Source organism: Contarinia nasturtii, unplaced genomic scaffold (assembly GCF_009176525.2).
Source record: "Contarinia nasturtii isolate CC-2019 unplaced genomic scaffold, AAFC_CNas_1.1 Cnas_scaffold_119, whole genome shotgun sequence".
Classification (NCBI taxonomy): Eukaryota; Metazoa; Arthropoda; class Insecta; order Diptera; family Cecidomyiidae; genus Contarinia; species Contarinia nasturtii.
The window spans coordinates 1-9,639 of NW_022197477.1; the positions used below are offsets into that span (position 1 = coordinate 1).

Below are 9,639 nucleotides of genomic sequence, written 5' to 3' on the forward strand. Positions count from 1 at the left end.
GGTGAATTTGATGGTTTCGCAATTGATCAATGTAAAATGGCAGATTTCGTACAAAATTTTACTCTGACAAATAAACAACTTTGCGCTGGCGGTCGTCCAGGGAGGGATTCATGTCGAGGTACAAACGTTAAAATTAAGTGAATTAGTGGTCGCTATTATTTTTCGTGAATAGGTGATTCGGGTGGCACAGCATCATGAGGCAGAAAATACCTATTATTACGTGGCCGGTGTTTTTTTCATTCGGTTCATCAACGTGCCATGAACCCGGATGGAAAGGAGTATACACTGTACGTTCAACGGTCGTTTAATTTAAACAGTATTTTGTGGGTTATCATCAGTTAATTTTTGTTCACACAGAGAGTTGACCAGTATATCGATTGGATCGTTCCGCCTTGGCCTTTAACAGTCTCATTTTTAACTTTGCGTAAAATTACAAAATACATGAAATGAATGTTAATAAATAGATGTATTGTAAATAAAAAAACAAATTGAAATGGCATTCTTTTGATTCCTTATTTATTTACTTTTGTTTCGAAAACCAAACAGTACATCCGTAAGTTGAGAGTAGTAATATGGAATGAAGATCGTAATCTAGTACTTTTCTTCACAAATGAAATTGTATTTGTTGATGTAGCAATTGGCATCATCAAATTGATAGTTATGATTGCGATCCAAAATGATGCAATTTTGATCTCCACCGTAGTTATCCGGCTGACCATTTGCCCAATTATCAAGGGTTACAGCCTACAGGCTCATCAATTTCATACCAAGTATATTTTCCATTCCAACTGTTTTGATTAGTCCCAGATGTCCAAATATATTCGGTTCCGAAGTCTGAGTGAAAGAAAAATGATATATACAGCAATTTCAGAGCTTTTCCTTCGGATTTATTCGAATTGACAACAAAATGCATGTATTCGTGTACAAGGGACTCCTTAAAATACATTCAAACTAGGGGCTTAATTCGAATTTGTATGAATTGTACATGAAAATCCAAGATGGAGGCTTGTTATACATAATGAATTCCTGTGAATTTTTTCACCAAATTAAGCCCCTAGCATTCGAACGTCGTACAATTACGCCTTATAAATAAAACATACCCTTGTGTCTGATTGCATAGATAATTTGATCCAACTCGTCTTGCGATTCAATGCTCACCAATCTCCTATTTCTTCTATTGCAATACTGAATTGCATCGGGCCAATTTTTCTGAAAAAAAAAATAATTTATGCTAATTTGCTTATTATTCCAATTTTACATGATTCTGTACCCTCTCTCTCGCAAAGCACGACGATAATGACAGCTCGGCAACGCTCTATTAGAGATTAGAACCGCTGGCAACCGCAGAACTATATAGAATCATATGGAGTCATTTGGTGGCGCTGGCAAGCAATTTTGCCTTATCGTCATGCTTTGCTCTCTCGGAATTAAATAGCGTTGTGCTACCGCATATTCTATTTTCAAGAATTCGAAAAAAATCACAAAATTGTTACAAATCACGTAACAGATTTGCTAAAAATAATGAATATTTTATACCAATGCTTATAAGCGTCACAATAACAAGCAAGCACAATTTTTTCTTCGTTTTTAAATGCTATTTGCGGTAAATTCAAAGTACAAGAGTAAGTCTTTCTGAAAAATGTACAGCAATCAAAAGTTTCTCTTTTATAATTGGGTATAAAGTCTCAAAAATTCTCGATCAGAAGATTTTCCAAAAGGTTTTCAAACAAACTTCTCGGTATTCTGACTTACTCTGAAAGTAAAACTAAAATGACCGATGCTTCACTGCTGAAAATTCATTGTTTTTATACTCTTTTAAGAAGAAAAGCTTTATTTACTTCGAAATCGTGATGGAGATTTCATTATTTTTCGTGATGTTTTATATAATTCCTTGTGTTTATTATTATTTTAATGACATCTAAAATCAGATGGCGAAAATAAAAATATTAAAATGATAAAAGCCTGTTTCGGCACGACTTTATTTACTGCTTTCGTCCTCAGAGAAATGTCGTGACCGCCATTCAGAAACAATAATTTTATATCATCTGTAAACAGAACGTAACTATTCAAAATCAATAATTTAATTGCTCAGAGAAATTTCAATTTTCAAACACTGCTCTCAAGCGATTTATTACATGACAATATTTCAAGTTAGTTAGCATACTCGTATATCTAGGCAAAGATGAATCGTTGTAACAAACATTGACAGTCCTGAACTTTTATTAATTCAATTAATAATTATATGAAAATTGAGAATGTCCTCCTATGCAAATATATTTTATATGGTCAATCATTTTTTTTAAATACGATTCATTTGAATAATGATTGAATGTACTATTTATTGCCGCAATCGATTTCAAATGGTGTTTCATTTTATATGTCTTTCGCATCTGCTCCATGATCAATCAAGAACTGTTTTATTTCTTCCTTGCCTAAAAATTGAAAAACACTTATTAAATCTTATCCATTTAAAATGTACAATTATGAAAATGAAAAGCACTAAGTAAAGAGTGCACTATTGGATTATTTATATTGAGAATATACCATTTCGATTTGCCCAGTAAAGTGGTGTGTGATTATCTTTGTCTTTCGAATTCACAACAGCTCCGTGTTCAACAAGATATCTGACAATCTGCATGTTACCTGTAAAATTTGTGAAGTTCTTATGAAACAACTTTTCTTCTAAATTAATCGATTCAACCTTTCTGAACAGCCAAAGATAAAGGTGTATCATTTTTTACAGTTCTAGCATTTATATTTGCTCCATGTTCAACTAAATATTTGAAAATTTCAATTTCAAAGCCTGAAATGTTGTGCAGATTAATAATTTGCGATCCTATCACGTTATTTTCATTTTCAAAACATATATATAGGCCATATAATCAATAATTACCAATTTCAGCAGCCCTATGGAGTGGCGTCCATTTATCATTGTCTTCGGCATTAACCGTTGCACCATGAGTGATTAAAAACTCAATCATTTCGAGTTTGTCTGAAATATTAAGCAAAGAAACATTTAGCGATCATACCATTCGCGAGTGGTGTTTTCAGCATCCGACTATTACCAAATACAGATGCTACGTGAAGTGGTGTAGCATGATTTTCATCTCTAGAATTTACATCAGCTCCAAGTTCTACAAGATATTTGATAATCTCCATGTTACCTGTAAAATGTACGAAGTTCTTATGAAACAAATTTTCTACTGAATTGATCGATTGAAAATTACCACTTGCAATAGCCAAAAACAAAGCTGTATAATTGTGGGACATTGTAGCATTTATATTTGCTCCATGTTCAACTAAATATTTGAGAATTTCAAATTCGCCTGAAATGTTGTGCAGATAAATAGTTAGCGATCCTACTAGGCTATTTTTGTTTTCAAAACATATATATATAGGCCGTATAATCAATAATTACCTAATCGAGCGGCGTAATGGTGTGGCATGCATGTATTATTGTCTTCGTCATTTACGTTTGCACCATGAGTGATTAAAAACTCAATTATTTCGAGTGTGCCTGAAATATTAAACAGAGAAATAGTTGGGTTAACTCTAGGGTTAACTACTTTGGCAACCAAGCTTGATATTTTCAGCTTCCAAGCATATAGACAATTACCATGTATCGATGCCCAGTGAAGTGGTGTGTGATTATCTTTGTCTCTAGAATTTACATCAGCTCCATGTTCGACAAGACTTTTAACAACCTGCATTTTACCTGTAAAATGTATGACGTTCTTATGAAACAATATTACTTATCCGCACACACTTAGTGTGTAAGGTAAAGTATTGGAATCGGTCGAAAAATTAACACCCATCAAAAATGTGTTTTCTGGGTGTTTTTGGGGCCAGGGAACACGAATCTAGCGTTTTTTCGATGTCCGAATGTATGTGCGTGGTGCCCTGTACGCTGTACGCAAAAATTTGTTAACACGATAACTTTCAAACAAGAAAAGTAATTCAAAATCTGACTTCACAGGATGATTGGGGGTGCCGTGGAATAGAAACCATCAGATTTTGAGCGACTTTAGTTGATAGAGTAAAGTGTCATGTCTGGTGTGATGCCCATGGCCATCCATGGGAAAAATTCAATTTTTCTTCCAAAAGTCGTATTTAATGTATTCTTAAACACTCAAAAATGTGTATAGGGAGGTTTTTGGGTACGAGAAAACCGAATATGACGTTAGTTTTGCGATACAAATAACTTTCGACACAATTTTCATATAAAAAGGACAAAAAAATTGGATTTTTGTATGGAAGCCATGCCTGTATGATATCGTAATGAGCTGAAACTTTGCACAGGTTATTTTTTCCACACAAAAATAACATTCTGAGAGTTTGAAGAAATTTTAATACATATGAGGGGTACCTCACCAACAAAATTTTGGATTTTTCGCTCTAAAACGAAATGTTGTATGGGAAATACCCTTAATATGCATTGAAATTTCTTCAAATTTGCTGAGATTATGTAGTTTGGCAAGAAAATGAGATTTACAAGTTCTCACTGTAACTACACATTTTGGGAAAAATCCGATCAATTTTGAATCAACAAAACGCAATAAATGTTTGTTTGAAGTAATTTTTCCACCATAAAAACTTTTGAATCTTATTTTCTTGACAAAATTTACAATCTCAGCAAATTTAAAGAAATTTCAATACAATTTAGGGGTATCTCTCATACAAAATTTTGTATTAAAATTTCTTCAAACTTTCAGAATGTTACTTTTGTGTGTAAAAAATACCCTGTGCAAAGTTTCACGTCATAACGATATCCTATAGGCATTGAAAAATGTTTCAGGAATTATTTGTATCGCAAAACTAATGTTGGATTCAGATTTCTCATGAATTCATATTTACGGTATTGTAAAAGATATGTAATAAATGAATGTTGTGGATCAAAGTGAGGAAAAGTTCATCTTACGGATGTAAGACATTTTATTTTTTTCTAAATTAATCGATTAAAAATTACCCTCTTCAGCAGCCACAAATAAAGCTGTATTGTTTTCGACAGTTGTAGCATTTATAATTGCACCGTTGGTGATCAGATATTCAACTAATTCCACTGAGCCTGAATATATTGAGAATATAAACAGTTAGCTTAGCTGCTAATGATTGATATTTCTGGTTTTTAAACATATAGACAATTACCACTTGAAGCAGCCTGGTGAAGTGGTGTGTGATTATCTTTGTCTCTAGAATTCACATCAGCTCCATGTTCGACAAAATATTTGACCATCTCCATGTTACCTGTAGAATATACGAAGTTCTTAAGAAACAACTTTTTTTCTAAATAAGTCGGTTCAAAATTACCACGTGCAGCAGCCAAAGATAAAGTTGTATAGTTTTCGACAGTTGTAGCATTAATATTTGCTCCATGTTCAACTAAATATTTGAACATTTCAAATTTGCCTGAAATATTGTGCAGATAGATATTGTTAGCGATCCGACCATGTTATTTCAATTTTCAAAACCTATATAAAGATTAAACCTATAATCAATAATTACCATATCGAACAACGTTATGGAGTGGCGTCCATTTATTACTATTTTCGGTATTTACGTTTGCCCCATGAGTGATGAGGTATTTAACCATTTCAAATGTACCTGAAATATTAAACAGAGAAACAGTTGGCTTAACTACTTTGGCGATCACGCATGATATTTTCAGTTTCCAAGCATATAGACAATTACCATGTATTGATGCCCAGTAAAGTGGTGTAGCACGACTGTTATCTCTAGAATTCACGTCAGCTCCGTGTTCGACAAGAATTTTGATAACCTGCATGTTACCTGCAAAATATACGAAGCTTTTATAAAGTAATCTTTTTTCTAAATTAATCAGTTGAAAATTACCATTCGCAGCAGCCAAATATGAAGGTATAGTAATTGAATTTCTACCATAGGTGATCAGATGTTTAACTAATTCGTCGGAGCCTGAAATATTGAGAATATGAACAGTTATGCTGCTTATGCTTGATATTTCTAGTTTTTAGACATATAGAAAATGACCATATCGAGTTGCCCAGTGCAGTGGTGTAGCACGATTGCTATCTCTAGAATTCACATCAACTCCTTGTTCGACAAGATATTTGACAATCTCCATGTTACCTGTTAAATGTATAAAGTTCTTATGAAACAACTTTCCTTCTACATGAATCCATTGAAAATTACCATTACGAGCAGCCAAAGACAAAGCTGTATAGTTTTCGACAGTTGTAGCATTTATATTTGCTCCATGTTCAATTAAATATTTAAACAATTCATATGTGCCTAAAATGTTTTGCAAGTAAATAGTTAGTGATCCTACCATGCTAGTTTCGTGTCCAAAACCTATATATGACAGGTTCAAGGGAAACAAATAACTTGAAAAATATATTCGGAAAACACAAATAGAAAAATATATTAAAGAACGTACAAAAAGTTTCCGAGTCTAAAAAACTAACAAATGAGTAATGAGGGCAAAAGTATCCCATTCAAAACAAAATATAAACAAATGGGTTTACTTCACTTTTGCGTTCATAATTCATTTGTTTGTAATACGTAAACGTATACGTTCTTTTAGCAACATATTTTTTTAATTGTGTTTTCTCTGAACCTGTCATATAGGCCATATAATCAATACGAAGGGCAATCGCACTTTGAATACTGCAGTTGTGCTGCTCTCTGACATTTATAAGTTCAACCCTATGTAAAGACATTGCTTTCCTCTTCTTCTTCATTTGCAAGAAGCATGTGCTTTATAGCAGCTTAACTTTGAGATACCAGATGGCAGCACATCTGCGTGTTCGAAACCCAATACATTGCTTTAAATGGAGTGCGAGCAGAGCGTGAATCAATAATTACCATATCGAGCAACGTTATGGAGTGGAGTCCATTTCTTATTGTCTTCGACATTTACGTTTGCACCATGAGTGATTAAAAACTCAATCATTTCGAGTTTACCTGAAATATTAAGCAAAGAAGCATTTAGCTTCACTACTTTAGCGATCATACCATCTATTTTCAATTTTCAAACATATAGACAATTACCATGTAAGGATGCCACGTGAAGTGGTGTAGCATGACTGACATCTCTAGAATTCACATCAGCTCCATGTTCGACAAGACTTTTGATAATCTGCATGTTACCTGTAAAATCTATGAAGTTCTTATGATATAACCTTTTTATTGAATCGATTGAAAATGACCATTCCGAGCAACCAAAGACAATTTTGTAGTATTTATATTTGCACCATTGGTGATCAGATATTCAACTAATTCCACTGAGCCTGAAATATTGAGAGGATAAACGGTTAGCTTAGCTGCTAGTGCTTGAAAAACCAGAATAGTCAATTACCATGTAGAGATGCCCAGTGAAGTGCTGTGTGATTATTGTTGTCTCTAGAATTCACATCAGCTCCATGTTCCACAAGACTTTTGATAATCTGCATGTTACCTGTAAAATGTACGAAGTTCTTATGAAACAACTTTTCTTCTAAATTTATCGATTGATAATTACCATTTTGAACGGCCAAAAACAAAGGTGTATAGTTTTCGACAGTTGTAGCATTTATATTTGCTCCATGTTCAATTAAATGTTTAAACATATCATATGTACCTGAAATGTTGTGCAGATTAATAATTAGCGATCCGACCATCTTATTTCCATTTTCAAAACCTATAATCAGTAATTACCATATCGAGCAACGTTATGGAGTGGCGTCCATTTATTATTATCTTCAGCATTTACCTGTGCACCATGAGTGATTAAAAACTCAATCATTTCGAGTTTACCTGAAATATTAAGCACAGAAGCATTTAGCTTATTACTTTAGCGATCATACCATTCTAGCTTGATGTTTTCAATTTCCAAACATTTAGGCAACTACCATATCGAGCTGCAACGTGAAGTGATGTAGAATGACTGATATCTCTAGAAGTCACATCAGCTCCGTGCTCGACAAGGTATTTGACAATTTCAAATTCGCCTGAAATGTTGCGCAGATAAATAGTTAGTGATCCGACCATGTTTAATAAACATTGTTTATTTCCATTTTCAAAACCAAATATAGGCCATATAATCAATAATTACCACGCTGAGCAGCTCTATGGAGTGGCGTCCATTTCCAATTATCTTCGGCATTTACCTTTGCACCATGAGTGATTAAAAACTCAATCAATTCGAGTGTGCCTGAAATATTGAGCAAAGAAGCATTTAACTTAACTACTTCAGCGATCATACCATTCCCGCTCTATATTTTCGAAGTATCGATAATAGAGGAAGTGACATTATTTCTCGGGACCTGGGCTTTTAACTTGGGATGGGTAGATTTTTAAATTGTAAATGAATAGGAGAGGCTGGTACCCTCAAATTGACATTTCTTAAAACTTTCAAAATTTAAAACTTGGTGAAAAATACCCTGTGCAAAGTTTCACGTCATTACGATAATTATATCGTATGTATTAACAGGCATTTTTGTAAGGCAGCCATGCCTTTATGCTACGATAATGACGTAAAACTTTGCACGGGCTATTTTTTACACAAAGAAATTACATTCAGAAAGTTTTAAGAAATGACAATCAAAATTAGGGGCACCTCCCATACACATTTTTCGATTTTGGGCACTTAACCGAAAATTTTGTATGGGAGGTATCTTCAATTTGTATTGAAATTGCATCAAACTTTCAAAATGTTATATTTTTTGAAAGAAAATGGCATGTACAAAGTTTCATGTCATTACGATATCATACATGCATTGCGTCCATTCAAAAAATCTCATTTGTGGTGATTTTTTCTTTCCGTACAGCACACACTCCACATATTTTGAATTATTTATACGTCAATTGTCTATCGTTGGCCAAAAAAGTTGACTGCACTCAGAAATTAGAATTAGGTAGTTATTGCACTACCAGTGCATGTTCAATATCTTTTGGGATATAAATATTCGTTCTGTAAAGAAAGAAATGTGGAAACAGTGCGGTAAAGTTAGACTTACGGATGAAAGTTCCTTTTTATTCTTATTTACGACTATGCATGCGATGCAAATGTGCCGTTTGAGAGTTAAACGCACTCTGCTCTATTATGACAAATGCAGGGTTAGACAAACTCTCAGTCAAAAACTACCGGTTCACTCGTTATATGAAAAATTGAAATATTAACATCAGATACGGCTTTCTGATGCCAAGAAACCCACTACAAAGTGTTTCGATTAAATATAGACAACTTTCAAATGTCGCCAAAATAGGTCTACCAAACAATATCGGCGTTGAACTTCCTCTATTATCGATACATCCTAATATAGACGAGAGTCAAGCGCAATAAGGGCACACTATATAAACGCCATCTATTAATAACGGACTAACTACAATGTAAATCAAACGTATCTGTTTCCCCTTTTTATTTACTCCCTTCCCCTCTCGCTATACTTTTACATTGTAGTTAGTCTGTTTTACAAAGATGTCGTTTCTGTGTAAGATGTGTGACGTCACAATGTATTTATATGGATAGCGCTCGACTCTCGGTTTAATAGACCATTACCTTTCATGACAGCCAAGTGAAGTGGTGTAAAATTAAATTTGTCTACAGAATTCACATCAGCTCCATGTTCGACAAGATATTTAACAATCTGCATGTTACCTGTAAAATTCCAGACGTTCTTATGA

General features: G+C 33.8%; 1 protein-coding gene and 2 long non-coding RNA genes across 4 annotated transcripts; 1 reads left to right on the forward strand and 2 right to left on the reverse strand.

Moving 5' to 3' along the window:
• On the forward strand, window positions 1-488 carry LOC116339175. Its single transcript, XR_004200965.1, has 2 exons — window positions 1-118; window positions 173-488. It is a non-coding gene; the product is annotated as an uncharacterized LOC116339175 (long non-coding RNA).
• A 49-nt stretch (window positions 489-537) lies between these two features.
• On the reverse strand, window positions 538-1,722 carry LOC116339169. The gene is made up of 4 exons (XR_004200964.1): window positions 1,537-1,722; window positions 1,271-1,454; window positions 1,101-1,209; window positions 538-834 (listed from the first exon to the last, which is right to left on the reverse strand). It is a non-coding gene; the product is annotated as an uncharacterized LOC116339169 (long non-coding RNA).
• A 375-nt stretch (window positions 1,723-2,097) lies between these two features.
• Window positions 2,098-9,608, reverse strand: LOC116339156 (ankyrin-3-like). Of its 2 annotated transcripts, XM_031764866.1 has the most exons (25): window positions 9,515-9,608; window positions 8,069-8,167; window positions 7,866-7,964; window positions 7,672-7,770; window positions 7,496-7,594; window positions 7,334-7,432; window positions 7,185-7,265; window positions 7,027-7,125; window positions 6,841-6,939; window positions 6,169-6,267; window positions 6,007-6,105; window positions 5,851-5,931; window positions 5,689-5,787; window positions 5,503-5,601; window positions 5,308-5,406; window positions 5,146-5,244; window positions 4,967-5,065; window positions 3,617-3,715; window positions 3,419-3,517; window positions 3,228-3,326; window positions 3,066-3,164; window positions 2,894-2,992; window positions 2,702-2,803; window positions 2,545-2,643; window positions 2,098-2,432 (listed from the first exon to the last, which is right to left on the reverse strand). In XM_031764866.1, the coding sequence occupies exons 1-25, from the start codon at window positions 9,606-9,608 to the stop codon at window positions 2,374-2,376; spliced, it is 2,397 nt and encodes a 798-aa protein (XP_031620726.1). In that variant the 3' UTR covers window positions 2,098-2,373. The 2 variants fall into 2 exon arrangements, with proteins under 2 accessions (XP_031620726.1, XP_031620734.1); XM_031764874.1 differs by lacking the exons at window positions 6,841-6,939; window positions 7,027-7,125; window positions 7,185-7,265; window positions 7,334-7,432; window positions 7,496-7,594.
• Window positions 9,609-9,639: the final 31 nt, after the last annotated feature.